This window comes from Cinclus cinclus, chromosome 19 (genome assembly GCF_963662255.1).
Source record: "Cinclus cinclus chromosome 19, bCinCin1.1, whole genome shotgun sequence".
NCBI lineage: Eukaryota > Metazoa > Chordata > Aves > Passeriformes > Cinclidae > Cinclus > Cinclus cinclus.
In genome coordinates this window covers 7,881,529-7,903,459 of record NC_085064.1, presented here as the reverse complement: position 1 = coordinate 7,903,459, position 21,931 = coordinate 7,881,529, and the positions used below count along the sequence as shown (strand labels likewise).

At 49.8% G+C, this 21,931-nt stretch overlaps 1 protein-coding gene across 1 annotated transcript in view; it reads right to left on the bottom strand.

Moving 5' to 3' along the window:
• The window catches only part of ASTN2 (astrotactin 2), a 315,039-nt gene that overhangs the window by 135,412 nt on the left and 157,696 nt on the right, over positions 1–21,931 (bottom strand). The window contains exons 11-12 of the mRNA XM_062505713.1: positions 13,053–13,203; positions 715–881 (exon numbers count right to left, since the gene is read on the bottom strand). Coding sequence (XP_062361697.1) covers positions 715–881; positions 13,053–13,203 — 318 coding nt within the window. The remainder of the gene's footprint in view (positions 1–714; positions 882–13,052; positions 13,204–21,931) is intronic.

Here is a 21,931-nt window from a genome sequence, read left to right as displayed (position 1 = left end):
CTGCAGGCATCGGGACTTGATGGATGCTCCTCGGAGTTACTGCTAGGAATTCACTCCCCTTCTTGCTTGTGGGCATTTTCTTTCCAAAAGGACTTTTTTTCCTGTTCTTCATCCTAATCTGTCACACTGGGATGTGGAGTAGGTTCCTGCATGTGCCTGAGAGTGTGAAGCAGCCACGGGGCTGGGGCAGGCGATGGATGGCTGCAGATGTGCAGCATAAAGCCAGATAATCACTGAGCTCCTTTTAGAGCACACTGCAGACAGGGAGATTTTCCTGAGAGAAAATGCTAAATTGTGTAGGATTATAAGATCCTGGCCAAAATCAGGGATGTGACTCTATTTTTAAGAGAGGCACAGGGAAAGAAAAAATGTAAATTTTAAAAGTAGTATTTTTTAAACAAATCCTACACACCTTCCCCTCCAACACACAATGTACAATTTTTGTGTCCCTTCACAGTGAGTCACAGATCAAACTGTACTGTCACACAGTGTGGGAGACACGGAAGGTGCATCTGCTCACACTGCTCCTCACACTTCCCTCAGGAAAACCAGGTGCTTCTATCCCCTGCTGGAACTCAGCTCCATCCACAGCCTTTTTCTTGGACTCTCTGCAGGCTTGGTTGGGATGGGTGGCCCTGGAGGTGGCAGGGATGGAGATGGGGAAGGGGTTGCTGGTTGAGGAGCCTTGGAGGGGCCTGACTAGAGGGGACTCACCCACAGAACATGAAGATGGTGCTGGACGAGGGGTCGTGGGGCAGAGGGAGGGTCTGCTGGAGGCACAGCTGCTCACAGCCACCGTTGAAGCCATCAGAGCAGTCGATGCCTTTGGAGTAGTCGTAGCAGCCGGTGCCATCCTTCATGGGCCGCAGGTCCTCGGGGCACTGCAGAGACAGGACACGTGGAAATGTCACCTGTGTGTCCTCCCCCACCCTCGAACCCTGTCCAGTGGCCTCCCAGGACAGAGCCCGTCCCAGAGCCAGTGCTGCTGAACTCCTTTTCCATCTGAAGGAGATGAGTTTGTCCTGAGTGATGGGTGGGGTAGCCCTGCATCACCTCACACAGCCCTTGGGAAAGGGGCAAGGGCCACGGGGCAAGGATTTGGTCTGCTGCCAACGCCTTCCCCTCACCCTCCCTCTGGAAGAGGGTGAAAGCTTTGGGACAGCAAAGCTACACGGCAGTAAAGCCTCAAGCCAGCGTGGGGCAAAACATCACAACCTCTGTGTTTGCTCCCTGTTCCTCCAAAATGCAGAAAAATCCAGCGAAACACAGAAATAAACACCTCAGGACCTGGGACCAATCTAGAGAACCATCTCAGTGCTTGGGAATGACTTAGAAATCCATCTCAAGCCATGCCAGGCAGCTCAGCAAGCACGGCCTTGGCATCATGTCCAAAAGGGTCTTGATGCCCGTTGTGGGCAGGACCAGCCCATGGCAGAAGCAGGACTGGGGGCATCCAGGATGGCAGGCCAGGCTCATCAGTTTTCCACAGTTGAGGGAACCATGGCTGTAATTTCTAATTCCAGTCCCCCAGCTTGTTTTCCTTGCCCCAAAAGACAAAAGCCAGAAGGCAGCAAATGCCATTGATAAATTGTCACCCAGATTAAAGCACACTTCCATTTTCGTTATTTATCCCTTTTCACCAAACAGACACGCACACAAATGACAACAAAAAGGCCAGTCCTTGAAAAAATAAATAAATCTTGTCTGGGAGCAGCTCACAATTAAAAATGCATTATGGAATTTCTTGAAGATGAGTTAGACTGGAGACGGCACAGGTAGTGATGAAGGCAGGTTATAAATGGCTTTTGTCAAGCAGAAGAAAGGTTATAAAACCGCTATACTTTGTGCTTAGAAAAGAAAATCAATTTTCCATGTGAGCAAAATGCTGTACATATTAATACAAGTTCAGGAGACCCTGGACCTTGTGCTCACTGACACTGGCAGGGTCCTGCTGGCAGATGGGCTGCAGAGCCTTGCTCTCTCTTGGCTACTTATGAAGCAAACAGGGACAGCAGAAAGGGACTTTAGGGGGTCCTGGTCCACACTGAGCCATCACAGAATCCTAGACTGTTTGGGTTGGACATCTCAAGACCATCCAGTTCCAACCCTACTGCCATGGGCAGGGACACCTTCCCCTATCCCAGGCTCCTCCAAGCCCCAATGTCCAGCCTGGCCTTGGGAACTGCCAGGGATCCAGGGGCAGCCACAGCTGCTCTGGGCACCCTGTGCCAGGGCCTGCCCACCCTCCCAGGGAAGAATTTCATCCTAACATCTAATCTAAAACTCTCTCCCTTCAGTTTAAAACCATCACACTTGTCCTACACTGCTATAAGGTTTGTCCCCATTTTTCTCTCCACCTCCTAGCAACCCTGTGCCCCTTCCCTACAGCAGCAACATCTAAACTGCTTCTGCTCTGCCTGCAGCAACTGGGATGTTTGATCTCTGAGCCAGTTGTCCCTCAGATCTCTCACTGCCTCCTGTGCCCTCAGCTCTGAAGCTTGCAAACCTCAGCACCATCCTTGGGGACACCAAGTAAGGTGAGAAGGGAAGGCACAAGGCTTTTCCATCCAAAGGATCTTGGCAACAAAGGGCTCTGGAACAGGATGCTGTCCATCCTTGCAGAGCAGTCAGGGTCCCAAAGACACAGCTCTGGAATTAGCAGCAGGAAGCAGCAGAAGACTTGGGAGCAGGAGGCTTTCCAGATGCATATACAGAATAATGAAGGAGGAGAGGACACTGAGAACAATCTGTTCTTTTCACCACACCGGAGCTGCCTGGGAAACAGCAGCAGGATGAGAGTGTTTGTGAATCTGCAGATAGAGCTCTTATCTCCCGTGCTCTCCTCCTTGTCTGTCAGCCCTGCTGTAAGAGCAGAGCTGTGCAAATTGGCAGAGAGGATCTCCCTGGAGGACACAGGGAGGTCTGGCTGCAAACAGCATCTCTGCTGCACGGCATCTGCCTCTCTGCTGCTGTCCCCACACCCACAGGGATAGAGGGGCCAGGGCTCTGCTCATGCTCCCTCTAGAGATCCTGAGGGAACTTCCAGGGTGCTGAAGGCAACAGGATGGGACTGTAAGGCAGCAGGAGCTACAGGACCACAGCCAGAGGATCAGTCATGGCTTTTCGGCGCTGTCACTTGGAATTCCTGCCTTGGCACAGATCCATGTGCTGAGCTCAGCACCTTCTCCAGTCCACAGAGGAAGAAGATGGTTCTTTCCCAGTGACCAGGTTAGTGGGTCAGCAAAGCCCTCCCTCTCTTCGTCCTACTCTGCTCGAGGCCACCCTTGGGATATTCCTCCAGTTTTGGCTCTTAATCGCCACGAAACGTGTTTCCTTTCAGTTCATAATTATGCATCCTAATACTCATTAATTACAGCAGGCAAATAGCTCAGCACAGCATTTGCAAAAGAAAGCACTCCTGTCTCTCCACATCCATCCCTGCCCAGAGCAGAGCCAGCTCTCCAATCAGCTACTGTGCTGCACCGCAGAGCTCTCCAGGGAGAGAAAGCTTTGGGAGCAAACGTGAAAACACAGGATGTATCCCAGCTCAGGTGGGCCAGGGGAATCAGGAAACTTGGCAATTAGTACTGGCCAGGCAACACCAGCCTCTTCATGGAGGGTTTTGCAGGGATGAATAGGTGGATGAAGCAATTACTGAGCACAACAAATCACAGATTGGTTTGGGTTGGAGGGAGCCTTAAAAAGCAGCTTAACTCTCCTGTCATGGGCAGGGATGCCTCCTAGTATCCCAAGTTCCTCCAAGCCCTGTCCAACCTGGCCTTGGATACTTCCTGGGGCAGGCACAGCTTCTCTGGGCCTATAAATCTTTGTAACACACCTCCCTGCCCCTGGAGCAGAGGATTTCCCATTGGGATGTCCCACCAATAAATCAGAGTGAGGAGAAATCTGAAGTCCATTTGAGTGCAATTATGTTCTTGCCCACAGGAGTCAAATGACCATGGAAAAAGCCAGTTTGTGCTAATCCTGACCCCCTGATGGATCAGCCTGGGCTTCTGGATGGGCTTGGAAAGCCAGGTCTCGCTCTGCGTTCACTGGGCTTTTATAAAAGAGCAGATCTGTTCTTGCTGACATTGATTTGCCTGGCTTGGGCAGCAAGAACCAATAATTACTGTGAGTTTTAATCAATGCCCCATCAATTTAGGTGCAGTTCAATCTGCGATCTGCCTTGGCAGTGACACAGGACGGGGGGCTCTGTTGGAAAATGATTGCAAAATCAATAAGCAACTCGGTCAATAACTCTGTCTGGGCGAGCACGGGTGGCACGCCCCGTCCTGGAGGGAGGAAAGCTGGTGCCCCAGCAGGTCCTGGTCAAACACCTCTGCACACCCCTCATCCACACGAGGCATGGATTTATTTACCACAGTAGCAAAGAGATCCCACACATTGTTACCCAGCAATTCAAAAGGAAAAGCTGTTTGTGGTTCACCACGTTAGACTCATATTGCATGCGTTCACTTCCAATTCCCAGCCTATCCTTTATCCATGGATCTGACCAGGAAATACAGCTCAGAGCTTGGGAAAAGGGTCTGGGGCTTAATCCATGCTATGGAGAGGACAAGGAGATGCAGGGGGAGACTCTAGCTCATGTTCTGCTCAAAATCCAAGGAGAAGGTGTTACCATACAAATATAATTCTACGGTTTTGCAAATCCACTCCATCTATGCAGAAGTGAACTGATTTCCCTGTGCCAACAGACAAACCTGAAAATTGCCCTTGGCATCGGAAAAGAAAACTTTCTTTTCTTGTTGTATGTTAGCATTGATAACACAGGTTCTGAAGGCTAAACATGACCCTCAGCTCCAATGCTCTGACCCTGCTGCTGCCAAGGGGTCTGAGGAGAAGGAACCACAAGCAGCTCCACATGGTTTGGCTGATGGCACAGCTGGACACCAGCACATGCCTTCTGATCCCAGAGCACACAGGTCCTTATTCCTGTGATGGCAGTCAGCAAATGAATTTTGAGTACACACAGGGAATGGATGTGCTGAATAGGAAATGCTATTTTCATCCGTTTTGCAAAACAGGCTTTTTTTCGTTTTTAAATGACATCTCCAAGGTGACATGGAGTGGCAGATTTGGCAGGGCTTGCTGCCACATGGCCACAGCCACCTCTGGGAATACACCAGATCCAGCCTCACCAATAAACAGGGGCTGTGGTTTGCAACAAAATTGGATGTCTGTGCCCACTGATGTTACCCCAGCACAGTGTGTGGCCTCCTGCCACCAGGGCTGGGCACAGCAGCTCTGCCCATCACCACCAGCAGCATCCCCAGCATGGCCAGAGCAAACACAACAGGATCACCTGGATCACCTTCAGGGGCAAAGAACACAAGCACACAACAGAACCTGTGTGAGACTGTGCCTTAGGAAAATAAATACTTGAACAAGTCCCTGCTCATGTATAGTAAAAAAAAAGGAGCCTTTGCTCACTTTCTCGTTTGCAAAAGCTCATTAGCAGGGAGACAGGCAAGGGGTCACTTGAAGGCAAATCATTACTGACATGGATCCCCAGATGGGAGCACATTCACTCTCCTCCAACTGAGCTGCCTGCCAGAGCTGCTCAGCTCAGCTCTTCCCCTCCATTATTAAGTTTAAAAAACCAGAATACTTAATAAAGTGTTTCTGTAGAGAGTAAACTGCCCTTTTTGTTATTCCACTCTGTTTTCTCAATAACAGCAGCCTTCTAGTCAGAGATTTCTGTGTCAGATGCTGGAGGCAATGCTCTGGGTACAGAGGAGCCTGAATTCCCCCTGCTCTTAAAACCACAGAGGGAATCTGCCACCACACCCTGCTCCCAGTGCAGCTCCAGGTACCATTCTCATGCCTGGGTGCCTCCAGAAGTGCCACCCAGGACCCCAAGCTGCATCCCTAGCACTGCTGGCAGGAGGGAACACAATCAGCTGGTGGCTCAGTGCCACAGAGCACCAAGGACCATTTCCAAAGGCCCTAATGACCCCCCTTTGTGCTGAGGCATCCTCGCTCCTCACCGAGGAACCTCCTCAGCATGAGACAAAACCATTAATCCGAGGCACTGCTGAGGTACAAGCAAGTGCCAGCATTCTAATGAGCTCCTGTCTATACACTGGCATGTATTTATTTGCTTGTTGGAGCTCAGAAATGATACAAATGCAGTAAACCCCTCTGTGTCTATATATGTATGTGTGTGTGTGTATTTGGACAATTCTAGCTTATTCTGTCTTTGTTTTCTTGACCCAGAAGGCCCCTGGTGTGCAAAGCTCCTCAGCAGCAGCAGGACAGAGCCTGGCTGTATGCAGCTCAGTCTTTGTATGTGAGATTTATCCCTCCTCTTCCAATATTTTGGTAAAACAGTGCCAAAATGCTGGTTGCTAAAGGGCTCTCCAGAGCCTCCTCAGGGCAGGGAAGTGCTCACCAGCCCCAGCTGTGGCAGAGCCCTTCCTGACACCCTGCTGAGGGGGAACATCCTTCCCAGAGGGGAACATTAGAACAGTTTTCTGAAATAACAGTCATTATCTTCCCACTCTTTTTCCCCTCCCTCCCATTCCCCTGCTTCCTTTTCCCTTTAAAGATCATCAATCATTATTTTAGCCTTAGAAAAATCAAACCCATCTGTCTTGCAGGCTCCCAAGAACATGCTGCTTGTGCTTCTCAGCCTGGTCCCTCTGTGAAAGTGGGATGGGGGATCCATGGGGGAGATGGCAGCCCTAGGAGATGAGGCAGCATCTCCTCCCCTTGGCCACCACTCCAGTGAACCCTCTCAGGCAAGTCACTCTGTGTATGTCTGCACCTCAGTTCCAAGTGGGAGGGATTTGTTTCAGGCAGCTGGTGGGATGCCTTGCACACAAAAAGAAGTGTTCCTGGAGCAAGGAAATCTGCTTCCATTCCAGAAGCCACCAACAGCCCATTTTGGGGTGTGCTGGTGTCTCTTGCCTATCAGGGCATTTTCAGTCACAGCAGAAGCTGGCACCTCTAAAAACCTTTGGGAAAACTGAAATTCAACCCCTGTCCCACATGACTCACTTGTCAGTCCAGCCACAACATCACACAGTAAATCCTATATCCCAAACCAATCCCAAAGCCCCAAGCCAGCTGTGACCACAGCACACAAAGCATCCCAATCAGGTGAGGAGCAGAGGGGCATCAGCCAAGCCCTCAAGAACACCTCTGAAAAAGCCACTACTGGTGAAAATAGGGCTTTTATCATCCAAACCACTCCTTCCCTGTGCAGGCAGAGACCTCCAGCTCACCTTGGTGCTTCCTGAGCTATTCCAATTGCTTTTAAACCAGCTGCCCCTTGCCCACAAGGTGCAAAACCCCTCTGAAACCAAAGGCAGGCAGGTGGTTTACTCCCACCACCATCGACCCCAACAGCCTTTGCCACCCTTTCCTCCTCTTTCTCCCTCAAATCCCATTTTCAGCACAGGTATTTACCTGGATTAATGAGATAAAATCCAAACCCACAGGTTCCTTGGAGGGGGGCTTGCTGTAGAGCTCAGGGGGCTTCTGCTTCCAACCACAATGTGCAAAAGGAGTCAGCTCCTGCTCCAGGGAGCCAGCAAGCAAGATTTTAAAGGGGTTAGGAGAGACTGGTTTCCTCATCTCCCTCCCTGCATGTGCATTTCTCCCATAATTAACTAGGTGCCTCTCAAGGCAGGGATGGGTAAGTTTTTGTTTTTCAATGAACAATTGACTGTCAGAAAAATGCAGATTTGATGAAGCTTAAGTGCTTTGTGGGATTCCATCAATTACATCTCAAAACTCATTGGGAAATTAGGAGAGCATTTAATTTTGACAAGGTTGAAATGTTTTGGTTTCCATCACTTAATTTTGTTTTTATTTCAGGCTGTACACTGGGATAAAGCAATATAAAACAAAACTCCAGATGATAATGGTGGAATTAAACATTCCGCTCTCCTTTATATAAAGGAAATGTTTTGAACTGAAGTATTTTGGAATTTTCATGTATGCAACACATTTCCCCACAGGAAAAAAAAAAAAAAAAAAAAAAAAAAACATTCTCAGCATCACCCACATAATTTCAAAACATCCTTCCATGGTCTAAGCCACTTCTGGCGACTTGTGCTGGAAGGAGGAGAAGAAAGAAGTAGCCACTGCCCTGCTCCTTCATTTCTAATCCCATTTCTCCCCAGAATGGTTACACTCTTAAATTAAGCCATTTTTCTGCCATACTCTGCAGCAGCGAGAACAGCCCATCATTCTGAGCTGGGAGAGAGCAAGGGAAGGATTAGCTCCAAACAAGCTGTGCTAAGGTTTATATGCCTGTGTGGACCATGCCAAATTTCTCCTCCTTCTGTGTCTACAGAGGCTGGGACCAACAGCACACCAGTGTCACCGCAGGCCACAACTTCATTAAGTGACTCTCTGGTAGATGATCTCCCTCCTTCATCCTGCTGAGCCAGACAAATTCCCTCCTTTGTGATGGGCTGACCCCACCATCGCAGGGGGAAACAGCTCAGATCACTCTTGCAGGCAAACCACACTTTCTTCTTGCTCAGACTAGAAATAAATCCCTGCCAGAGGGATCTGAGCCTGTGAGAGGGGGGCCAGTGAGGATGAGCAGGATTTCACATCTGTACAGAACAGCAGCACCCAGTGCCCGGGTTGGGCAAGGCTCCCCCAGCTCTTGCTAACACCTCTCCCAGGGTGGGATGGCTGCTGGAGCACAGCCATTCCAGCCATTTAGCCCTTCCACATCCACCTGCAACATCCTCGGCTCCTGGAGCATTCTGATATGCCTCAAAAATGTCTGCAGGCACCCAGTTCTGCAGAACCATCAGACCACACCAGTGCCCCCCTTACTGCAGTCAGATCTCTCACACCTTAAACAAACCAGGGGCTAATTCTGATCATTCTTGGCCAGAGCTGCCATCCTCACCCCAACCAGGCAGCTCATGCCCTTCTGCTTCTCCAGGTGGTCCTCATGGTGAGGAGCCCCCGTCCTGGGAGGCCCCATGGGGCTCAGACACCTGGACCCGCTGCTGCCTCCTCCCTCAGTGATGCTGAGGATGTTTAACATGCACTGGAAGAGAACAGAGCACCTCCTGGCCCAGCTCGTGTGATAAGACCATAGCTCCCATTCCTATGGGAGAAAAATAAAAAAACAACCAAACAAACCGACCCTATCCTTCTTATTTAATAAGTAAATAAGAAAGCTGCAATCTTGCCTTTCCAGGCTCAAAAATGCACCTGGCCACGGGGCAGTACATGGAAGTAACCCCTCCCCCCCCCCCCCCTTTCTCCTCAGGTGGATGAAAGAACTGGCACTGGGAACCAAAGCCAATCTGAGAGACAGCTGGGGAAACCTGAATTTAAGGCATGATGCAGGTGTTTACTTCAGTCTCTCAGGGCCAATTCACAGGTTTTCATCTCAAATTATAAATCACCTACACATGAGGGTTAAGCATTTCCCCTCCTTCAGTATCCTCCCTCCAGGCTCTGCGGCTACCACAGTGCCAACAGAAAAGATCAATAATATTTCCTTTATAGGATGTAGTTTTAATTATTCCTCTAGCCCACTTTCTTTTGGTTTGCTGTGATTCCTGCACGATGGTACAAAACACACACTGGACTCAACATGCAGAATCACTGGATTCAGAGAAATTCATTGGGATTTTGTTTTCTTGGGAAATTCCCACAGCTTGACCAGGTCCATCAGCTGTTCTAGAGAACAACAACAACAACAAAGCAGCATGGAAACAGGTATTTTTTTAGAGCCTGGAGGCTCTTAGGTTATGTTAGGACTCAAACACAAGGCTCCAGTTAGTGATGTCAAGGTCTTGGCAAGGTTGCAGCTGATAATTCTTAAAATTACCTGAATAAAAAAAAGGCCTCCGATAAGAAAAGAACTACAGAAACCCTTTATGCACTCATGCCATCTACTGGGTGCACATAAAACTAACAGAAAACCATGAGATGGGAGGGAGGGGGGAAGGGATCCCATGGGAAGGGGGGGATGGCAGGTGGGGAGCCTATGGGTGGGAACCCTGCTGCAGATTTGGGGTCTTCAGATGATGCCTAAAAAGTAGGATTTTAACTGAGCAAAGCGACACCCTCTTTCCTCTCCATCATCAGCCCAAGGAGACTCAGCCAAACTCCAGCACAAGCTGCAAGGACTCCATCCTCGCCTTTTTAACCGAGACCTTTTAAGGCCGAACAATTAAGTAATGGCAGAGCCCACACTGCTAAAAAAACCCGGAGATAAATGCATCCCAGTCCTCCCAGAATTACTGGAAGACGTATTAAGGGCATGAAGGAACTGGTAACAGATGATGGTGATTATATATAAAAGGAATAAGAGATCTTTGAGATTTGTGCTGCTCCCTGTTTGAGCTGCTCTTCTCCAGCTCTGTGGTGCATTAATTGCTTACAAGGCTGCATGTACATTTTATGTTCAGTACCTGCCTGGAACATTTGTTGGATTTAGCCTTGATTGATGAACCACTGATTATATACTTCTGTGGTCCTCAGCAAATTAATAAACTGTTGACTGGTAGAGATTAACAACATGTCATGATTTGTGAATCTGTATCCAGAGCAAAGCTGGAGCAAACCTAGCGCTAAAATTAGTAGGCAAATGCTCCCTGAACTCTATAAAAAGGGGATAGCTTAATTAAATTACATCCCGATATTGCCCATAGCACTTACCAAATTGGCAAATTGAGTTCACAGCAGTTCAGCTTCAAAACTAACTGACATCCCTGAAAATTTGCAGCACATGACCCCATCCCTTCTTGCACTGGAAGCCCAGTTCACACCCAGCTGGCTCCAGGATTAGGAGTGGAATGAAGAGGGGCAGCACAGAGATGGGCAAAGAAAGTACCAGAATGTCTCAAACCGAGCCTGTGTGAGCTCTGAGACTGCTCCCAGCCCCTCCGATCCCACTCAGCACCATGAGCACCACCCAGGGCTGGGGGCTGGGGGCTGTGCTGCCAGCCCACCCATTAGGCTTTTCCCTGGAAAATGGTCATAGAGCACGGTCAGAAACACGGGGACAGCTCCTTCCACACCTCTCCTCATACCCCTCCTTCGCTAGGGACAACAGGTCCTGACAACAGGTCAGAGAATAAAACGTTGCACAGGGTTGTGAAGGCTGGGAAGCAGCATGGGCTGACAAGGGACAAGCAGGGAGACAAGGGCTGGGGCTGAGATGCAGCGGCTGTCCCCACACTCCCCCTGGGCAGCCCAGCTCTGCTGTCCTCAGGCTGGGACTGGGGAGTTCACCCCAAGACTGGGAGCTGTGGAGAGAGACAGAGCAGTCTGATGCTCCTGCAGTGGGGAGAAAAAGGGGTGAAGAGCAGAGTGGGGAGAGACTGACTCCTGTCCCCAAGGCATGCATGGCCCCAGGAGCCCGGTGCGGTGTGTAGGATGGGGGGGTTCCTGTGGTCCCCAAGTGTCACCTCTCACCCAAAGCTCTTGAGGAGGGGACGCCCTTCAGGAGAATGCTCCTGCTGCTCCTCCCTTCTTCCCTCACCATACATTCTCTTTACACACAGCCTCAGTCAGGCTTTACAGAAGCTTTACCCCAAGTGACACGGTTTTCCTTTCCTGCCTTTTCACATGCCAGCACTAGGTCTGCACTGTATTGACAATTTCTATCTTAATATATCCTGACTTTAAAAAGAGGCATCGCTTCCCAGAGGCATGAGGTGATAAGAGCCCTGATTGCTTCTGACAGTGCCTGGCAAGCACGTTGGCATTCAGAGCAAAATAAATTTAAAAAGGGGAAAAACCCCTAAAAGACTAGAAAGGCAGCTGTTCCCTGGAAAAGGGGACAGAAAAAAATGGAAATTGGAAAAGAAAGGAGGAAGGGGAGAAGAGCGGTAAGGGGGAGATGGCACCAGGCGTTGCTGGTGACACATCAGATTGTCGTACTAAATGGCCTTAACAAGCAACCTGAGAAGGGGATAATGAAAACGCCTCCCCCCCGGGACAGCACGGCTCCAGCCTGACCTTTCCCAGCTGCCGTGTACAAACATCTTCAATAAATAAAGAGACACTTATCTCCTGTCTCTGCTGAGAGGGGAGGGATGTGGCGAGGGGCCGTGCCTGCAGTGAGATGAGAGGTTTTAGGGGTTTAGGAGCGGGGAATGTGGGGTTCAGGGGTCGGTGGGGTGAGTGACAGCTCTGGACCCCTCGGGGGTCACCACGGCTTCCTGGCAGGCAGGGGCTTCAACAACAGACAGGAAGGGATGCTCCAGGTTTGCCTCACTTCCCAAGGCTCTGTACTGTGTCTCTGCACATCATTGTGGATTCCCACAGGCTCCTCACGCAGGGAAGGGATGACTTTGATGTCAAGGTGAGATGGGTTAGAGCTGGGCGAGGTCTGAGCTCTGCTGCTCCCTGGAAGCACAGCAAAACCCCTCTGGGCATCAGTGCCTGGGAACACATCCATGGAACTGCTCCCAGCCGGGCTGGACCAGGCTCTGGGTAACCCGATCGAGTGGAAGGTGCCCCGGCCCGCGGCTGGGGGCCAGGACAAGATGACCTTTACCCCTTCTAGGATTCTATGATTCAGAGCCTCCGACCAAAACTAATGTTCTAGGGTCTAGATCATCTGGACTCTGCAAAATCCGGGACTCAGTAGATTGTTTGGCAAGACATCAACACGTTCAAAAACAAATCAAGACTCTGAGGGTGTCAGAGATGCCTGGAGGTGGATAGGGTGGGGGTATGCTTCATCTTTCTTCTGCACTGGGAAGGACAAAGCAGGAAAAAAAGAGAGGCAGCTTTCTACCCCTGCTTCTTGACAAGCAGGAAAATGACCATCAGTCTCAAGCATTTTTTTTTTCTTTTGTTCATTTGAGCACCTGAGCTGCTGCTTCCCTGGAGTCCTTAAGGAATTTATGGTTTGCCATGAAGGTCCCAGGACATACATGCCCTCAGCCATAGGAAGCAGGAGCAGGTCACGTCTCCCTCTGGCTTGTCCCCAAACCAGAGGCCAGCCCTGGAGACCCCACAGCCCCAGTATGTAGCCCACAGCCCCAGCACCCACCCCACAGCCCCAGCACCCACCCCACAGCCCCAGCACGTACCACACAGCCCGTGGAGTCCACCTTGCGATCCGAAACACATTTGAAGTTGCGGGTGCAGCCGCCGTTGTTGCGGGAGCAGTCCCGGACGGGCCCGAAGGAGGAGAGCAAGTCATTGATGGTTTCAAAGTAGGTGGACAGCATCGCTTCTTCCCTTGGAGAGAAAAGGCACCGTTAGGGCTGGCAGGGAGCTGATAGAGCACTGCATGGGCATGGAAATCCACAGAGAGCTGCTCTGGCAAAATCCCTGCATCCTGATAAGTGATACAGAGCCAGAGGAAACTTCCCAAGGAAATGAGGGCTTTGTGATTATGCTGTACAATAAATTTGCTGCACAACCCTGGCACCCTTCATAGAAGCAACCAGTCATGGGGTTTCAAAGATATTATTCACCAGTTTTATGCAAACTAGCATCAAGGAGATGTTTTATTGGTAGCCTGGAGCTGGGTGTTAATCTAACCTCACACTAGACCAAAACCATAGCCATAAAACTCTTCCTGAATGTTTCATAGCTGGGCCAAGCCTCCCTGAGCATCCACACCCTGTCCACCACCATCACCCACATCCACCCAGGGGACACTGCCAGAGTTGGAAAGGCACATGAAACTTGGCTTCATGCTTGCTGGGATGGGGATGTGGAGCAGATAAGGCAGGGATGGGTGCAGGCACAGCTCTGTTGCTGTGCTCCAACCCATGATGGGCAATGCCCCAGGCATTGCTCTGCTGTGACACCCCTCAGACAAGAAGAGTGAGCACCTAGAAGTAATTCCAAGGCCCTGTGAAGCCGTAGGAAGCTCCCAGCCCTGTCTCTTGGAGCTGCACACACAGCAGATTTCCCCTGTGACAAAGCATTCAGGCACTTTGCCTTCTGCTGGGTTCCTGCAAAAGGAACACAGATGCTTGTCAAGAGCTTTAGGCATCTCCAAGATATTTTTTCAACTTCAAAGCACAGTTTACATGTTAAGCAATACCCACAACCAATCCTGGGTAACAGAACCCATCACCCATTACTGGCAGGAGAGAGACAAAGTGATCAGAGAGAGAGAAAGGTCACAGAACAAGTCACTGATAGTGACAGACACGACCTCCACAGGTTGTTTATTAGATCTTTACACACAGGAGGCTGCAAATTAACCCTGACCCCTCTGACCTCAATACCCCAGAGGCAGTGCTGGGAGTCACAGCATGGTTCATTCTGCTTGAGCCTCTCTCCTGCTCAGCCATCACCACAATGACCCACTGCTCAGCTTAGTGCTCCTTTTTGGGGTGATTTAATGTGAAAACAGCAATGAAACAGCAGTACAGGAATATTCATCAGCCCTGGAGGGCCACAGCAGTGCTGCCTGGAAGTAGCCCTGCATTCTCTATCAGCAGAGGGCCCCTGAGCTCACACACCATCACACTCACACACACAGCCCTGCCAACACCGAATGCTCAAGAAAACCATGAGTCAGGCATTAAAAAAGAATATAATGCGACTGGCACCAAAATGATGAGATTTTAAAAATAAATCAATTGCTGTGCTGTTTTGGGTGGGTTTTTTTATTATTTTTTAAAAATATTTTCCTCCCCTAAATTTGCTTTAGGGTATAACCAAGCTTTTCCCTGCAAGCTCAAGGGCTAGAAACTCCTGAGACCAAACCCAAATAAAGCCTTATGCAGTACTGACATGGTGATTTTTTTAGATTCTGGATTTCAAGGGAATCACAGAATTTCAAAAGTTGGGACTTTAAACAAGGAAAACACCATTAGAAGCAGTTAGAAATACCAAATTGGCACATCCCCATGGGCTGGGGTGGATGAATTATCCGTGTCCATAACTCCGTGTTCACCGTGGTGCCTCACATAGCAAATTCATGGCTGTGCTGCCCGCTCTCACCCCAATTAATGCTTCCCAATTAACTTTTCACTCGTAGCAATCAAGCTTCTGATATTCTCCCTTTCTTGGCCCACCTCCTAGATTTTCCAGTATATTTGGATATGAATCTCCCTCTGTCCTTTCTTGGTCATGTTTCAAATATCTTTAGAGGCCGTTTTCTATCAGCACTCTGTTCCCACCAGGATCTGCAGCTCCTCTGAAATGAGGCAGTGAGAAAGGCAGGATATATTAGATCAGGGCACATATTTCTGCTGGAGAGATGGGGGGAGGAAGGGGATATTATTTACTAACTAAAACACTGTTTATTAACATAGGGAGAATTATTTTTAAAAAGCCAAACCCAACAAAGCGTGACAGCTCCTCCACCACCCACCCCAAAAGTTCAGCCCCATCTGGTCCTCCCAGGGGGTTTCTCATTGTGGGTGGACAGCAAGGAGAACCATACTCCCATCCTCCCTCCTGGCTTTTCCATTAAACCACCAAACTGCCCACATCTCTGGAAGGAGAAACTGAGGAGCTACAGCTGCTTTGGGTGGTGGAAAGGAGATCCTGGCGTACGGATCTTGCATGGGATTGCTCCAGAGACAGAATTCTGTCAGGAGGCATCAGCTAATCCCACATGGCACCAGGCTGGGGCTGGCAAGGGCAGCTTGTCATGCTTTAATTAAAACTTGGAAGCACAAACCAACCTCCTGCCCTTGGGAGGGCTGAGGATGGGAACGAGAAACTCACTCTCCAAAACCTGCCATAATGGATGAACCCTGCCAAAGCCTAGGAAGTGCTGGTGAGCTGGAATGAGCCATTAAGTGTATTAAAATATTATCCTTGCTGGGAAGTTGGGCAGCAGAGCCACAGGGAAGTGTGCAAGGGTCACCTGTGAGAGGAGCAGGGTGAGGGCAGACGCTCGGCAGGATCGGTTCTGTGTCAGCCATCGTTCCATGAGAGGAGCTTCCCTTCAGCACAGAGCCCTGGCAGGGCAAGGCAGCTGACGAGAGGCTGATGTGCTGCTCGGAGCCAGCTGGGAACAAGCTCCACTTTGATCAGCCTCTGGAGGGGCTGCAGGAGCCCGGCTCAGTGCAGGCAGGTGCTGCCCAGCCCCTGGCACTGCCAGCCTCAGTGGCTCATTTAATTTTGGGAATGGAGAGCAGTCATTAATTACCTGCCTTCTGTGGCCACACAAGGCACGGAGCAGACAACTTTCTACCCACACAGCTCTGGCCTCGACCCTGCCTGTCCTTCCCTGCGTGTTGTATGGGGCTCCTGTTCTCACAATCCAGAGCCAGCCCTGGAGAGAACGCAGTGAGACAAGGCAGAGGACGCTTGAGGAGCTATGGCAGCATCTGGCCACCACTGCAGGGAGCCCACTGGGGACAGCCATCCCCACCATTGCCCGGGTGCCAGATTAGACCAGCCCTGATGGATGAATCACTTTCCCTGCAGTAACAAGCTGCCTGCAAAAGAACAGCTCTTGTTCTCTATCTCTCCGTGTTGGATTTCAGTGACTAAGCTCTGGATCTGTTCTGACAGGGCAGGATGGAGAAGGACAGGCTCCATGTCCTGAGTATATCAAAGAGCCCAAGGGAGCTGCTGGTGGCCCTGTCTGGACCCAGATGCCAGGACCCAGGAAGCAGGCAGGGCTCAGCACCTGGTGTGCTGGGACGATGGGGCAATCCGTCACTGAACCGAAGCCAGGTCTTGTCAGAAAGGGCATTTTAGAGAGAGAAACCTAATTTCTGGTGTCAGATCCTCTCCACAAGCCCATGAGCATATGTGAATACACACACACTTTTTCTTTAACTCTCCAAAAGACACCTGCTGACACACAAATGATATAATTATAAATTAAACACATGCCCCTCCCTGCCACAGCCCTCTGAACACACACCCAGCATCAGTAAAACCCAATTTTCTATCAACGTCTCATGGCACAAATGTTCCACGTGGTGCAGCAGAGCAGGGCTCCTCTCCTGACTCTGCTCCCATGGTGCAGACCACGGCACCCATCCTCACACAGCCCCATTCCACCTCCTACCACCTGCACTCACCTGGATTCCCTCAAAAACACTTTTCTCCACTCTCTTCCTTTATTCCAGGTCTCATTAATGAAGCAGATTCACTGACAAATACTGCTGGGGGTTATTTATTCATGAAATACCAACACCAAGCAATTCTCAAAGCCTCTAAAGCACTCATCCCAGAATAAGCTCCAGAGCTTTGCAGTGGCTCTTCTCTCTAGCTCATCCTGAAGGGGATTAGTGGGTGTTATCCAACTCTGCTGCCCCTTTTTATTGCCTGCTAATGGTTAAAGACTTCAGTGCCTTACAAAGTTCACCATGGATGAGAAAAATAAAAAAAAAATGAATGTGAGCTGGAGACTAAGCCAGTGCCGTCTGCTCCTTGAGCTGGGTTTGGAGATATATCAGGGTGGGAGCTTGAGGTTCAAGAGTTTCTAGAGTCAGAACCCACTGTCAGCATAGGGTGTGATGCTGTGTCACCTGCAGCTTCACCCAGAACCACCCACACAGCCCAGCCAGGAGGGCTCATGCCCAGCACCTTGTGCTGCTCCCTGCTCTGTTGAACAGGGAACTTCAGAGCTGCTGCACTTGCAAACCAGGACAGAACAATTTACATCCTGATTCTGCATTTTTCAGCCCAGCTGCTGCTTGCCTGAGCAATTCTGAGCAGCTCTCCCACAGTGCCCTGGAAAATTCATCACAGAAATGGGCACAGAGGGTGAGCGACACACGGATCCCAGCTGAGGGTGTATTGCAAAACTCATAATCACATTTTTTATAATTATATATAACCAATAAAACCTCAAGCTGCAGCTGCAAAGCCCAGATTCAGAAGCAAATAATTGATCAGCCCATGGGACTGGGACCTCGGCTGCAAGTAGAGCCTTTGGGACCCCTTGGTGCCACCACCTGCAGCCCCAGCACCATCATATGGCATTCCTGCCCTCAGCAAAGGCAAACCCCTTCCTCAAGGGAGTCCCCTCCCAGGATCCCCTGTGTGTCACAAACATTCATTTTTGCTCCCAGCTTCTGTACACTGGGGGTAATCATTTTATTCACATTTAAGACAGGCAGCCAAGGCAACAAGAGAAGGGGATGGAAAGTGCTTACTGCTGCTGGATGGCCAACTGAAGATGTTTTCCAAGTTATTTTTAGTACTTTTAGCACTTCCCACATTCACACTACAATTCCAGATGGGTCTGCTGCACTACAGGCTTGTCTGCTCTGTACTCAGAACCACCCAGTTAAACTCCCAAATTATAATGAACTTGCAATAAATGATCACCTGAAAAAAGTGGTCTCCAATTTAAATGCAACTGCATATGTTTCATTCTGCCTGCAGCAAGAGACCATTCTCTCCACAGCCCTTTCTTGCATCCCTAGATCATTCAGTCATGGATCACAGAATGGTTTGGGTTGGAAGGGACCTTAAAGCTCACCTCATGCCACCCCTGCCATGGCAGGGACACCTCCCACTGTCCCAGGCTGCTCCAAGCCCCAATGTCCAACCTGGCCTTGGGAACTGCCAGGGATCCAGGGGCAGCCACAGCTGCTCTGGGAATTCCACCCTGTGCCAGGGCCTGCCCACCCTCACAGGGAAGGATTTCTTCCTGATATCTGCATCTGGGGAAAATGCAGCAACCCTCTCCTACAGCACTGAAGCATGAGCCAAGCAAGTCCATTCACACACTGACCAAGATGGAATGCTCTGGAAATGGTAATGTCCCTCCCCAGCACTGAAGGAGCTCATGAGGTGGTGGCAGCTTCTCACTTGGAGACTTCACAGCCTGAAACTTTGGCGTACTGAAGCTCCTGTCTTTAACCAGATGTCCCAGTGCTGTGCCTGCATCAGATTTATTATTTCATGTAAGAAAAAAGTGATTTTCTGCCCAGTACACCGACAAGCACTTTTCAGCCACTGTAATAGTGCTGGAAGGTTTGAAGAAAAAACACTATCCAGGTCCTCAACTGGGAGAAATCATCCTCACTTGAGTGACACTGGAGAAGGCATTTCAACGGTGCTGTGCTGACATTCCACAGCTGATGAGCTGCTTGCTATAAATTTTCTGGGTAGTCTCGCTTCTTGTGGCAATACTATAATAAACACTTGCAAAAACGCTCTCCCAAAAACCTTGAGGTTGAAAGTGTGAAAAATTCCCCACCAAGCATCAATAACTTGCTGGAGATTCAATAAAACCACCCCTGTGCCAGAGCATGTTGAAGCTCACTTCTGCAAGCAGAAGGGCCAGGAATTTAATTACAGCAAAGCAAAGCAAAAACAAACACATTGGGATAAAAGTGAGGTAGGAAAGCACATCCCAAGGGATGTTTGGGTTCACAAAGACCCTGCATCTCACTGCAGCGCCCTGGGAGCCACCACAGCTCTGCCATATGAAGGACCAGGGTATCACAGATAAATTAAACTAGATAAGAGTATTTTTCTTGTTTCAGAGAAGGTTGTGGCTGTGATTTCAACTCTGCACAAGCCAAAGGAATTGAAGGAGGTGCTGGCTCAGTCTCCCAGGCAACGTCAGTGCTGGGAGGGTAAGAAAAGGCACAAGAGCTTGAAGAGGGATGGCAAAGCACAGGTAGAAAGTGTGCTGGGAATTACATGTGTTGGTACCTGCTGTGGTCTGTGAACCATCCCAAATTCAGCACGATGCCTTTCCAGGGTGCTGAGTGTTCCTGTGTGTCAGGAACCTTGGCAGCAAGATGTGGGATGGGATGGGATGGGATGGGATGGGATGGGATGGGATGGGATGGGATGGGATGGGATGGGATGGGATGGGATGGGATGGGATGGGACAGGGGCCTGGAGCACAGCAGGTGCTCTCAGTGGGACACAAATCCCACAGCAAGCACCCAGGGACACCAGCCAGGAGGAAACCCAGCACTGCCAAGCATTGTGTACCCCCTGATCACCCCAGCAGATACAATGGGCACTGCCAGGGGGACACAAAGGAACATCAGGCATGCCAAAAACAGAGCCATCAAACTGGCCTGGGCACACAGAAAAAGTGCAATGCATGAAATTATAAAGGTTGTGAGGTCACATACCCAAAACTTAAGGAAATTAAAAATTAAGATTGCCAGGAAAACCTTAATGCAGTCTCCAGCAATTTTGCCTTTGATGGGGGTGTTGACTCCAAGACCACATCCAGGAGGGTTATCCTAAGGACCTATCTCTCTCCAAATGCCAAAGGTGATGGTGCCAGGCTGCAGCCAGGAGCCCTGGGATGGCTGAAACAGTCCAGAGCTCAGTTTAGGCATCCCAAACCCAACCCCTGGGTACCAAGAAACATCCACAGCTTCTCAGCCTCCTGAAAACGACTTCCTCTTCAGCTTCTCAGTATCTTGTTTTCTCTTCCTTGGAGGACACATAGCTCCTACTTTATTGTACTCTATCCAGGCACTGTTCTGCATCACAATTATTTAGCTCCTTGTGGCTTGCTTATGCTTTACTCAACACCAAGAAGCAGCAGTATTTCACAACAAATAAAGTGATTAAGTTCCCAATCTCCCTGTTATCATCCCCATTTTACAGATAGGGAGCCAAGGCACAGGCACAGCGATGTAAAAAACATCCACTCTTTTACGTGCACCAAATCTGAGACATTTAGATGTGATTTTTCAGAGTGCTTAGCATTAAATGACACTTTTCCTGCTCAAAGTACAGCTCTCATTGACTTCAGCTGAAGTTTTTACAGCTTCACATTAATGCAGATCATTCCCAGAGCAGGTTCATCAGCTGTGCTGAGTGAGGCAAAGGTGAAAAACTAGGATATGATCATTCCATTAAAGATGATTCCATAATGCATATGCACAGAGGGGCTGCCTGAAGGCTGCCCAGCAAACAGACCCTGGCACTTCTCAGCTCTGGAGTTCTGCAAACTTGATAACATTTGCTAAAGAGGAGCTGTTGGGGGTTTTATTTGGGGCAGGGAGGAAGGTGTTTCGCGTGGAAGAAGAGGACATTTTCCTGCAGCAGCTGCAGGGCACAGCATCACTCCACCTTTGGTGGGCAGAGCTCTCCCTGGGGCAAAATCACCTGGGCAGGCTCCTCCTCGACTGCTCCCTGCCCTCTCACTGCTTGTCCCAGCATATCCCATTCCTCTCCCCTATTCTCCCAGCTCCCCTTCCCCACCAGCCCCAAACTCGGTGTTTTTGGCCAGCTGCTCTCTCTGTGCTCGGGCATTGCTGCTGGCTCTCCCAGCTAAAACCAAACAAGGCTTCACGCTGTGTGCAGCAATTCCAGGTTTTCAAAAGCACTTTTGAGCTGGACAAATTAAGGCAGTTCTTCTCTAAAAGAGGGATGCTCCACAAAATGCCAGCCTCAATCCTCTGCAACAGCATTGCCTTGGGAGGGAGAAACAGAAATCTTAGAAAAACAAGCAATCAAGCGAAAGTTGAGACAGGAGGCCTGAGATCTCTCACCCTAAATTATTACAGGCTGAAAACATCATGAGATGGGTCAGGCCACCCCAGTACCAGGCAGTGATTGCAGCCCTGCCTAGGCTGGTTCAAATACAACACAGATTCACATGGGGGGGAAAAAAAAAAAAAAAAAAAAAAGTCATTAATGGCAAAATTGCCATTAAACTCAGTGCTGTGATGAGCTCTGGGCATCTCCCCTCCACCTCACCTGTACCACTCCTAGCAGGAGAGGTGGAGAGGTCACATGGAGAGAACAGGAGCATCCAGCCACCCTCCCCCCTGTCTTTGCCCTTCCCAGCCATCAGCGAACCAAGATTTCAGGTCCCAGCTCCTTCAGCATCCCCAAGGTATGACCTAAAGGATTTTCCCATTTAAACCAGACAAACAAGAGTTTGGCTGTGCCATTTTCCATCTCTCCACCCTGCTTCCCTGGCCAAGAAATTGGGAATTTTCTTGCTGGTGGAGCCAGAAAGACAAGAGAGGAGGTGGAAGGAGCCCAGCCCATGTACTGGATCCATCCCCTGCTCCTAGGCCCCATGTCTGCACAGTTCCTC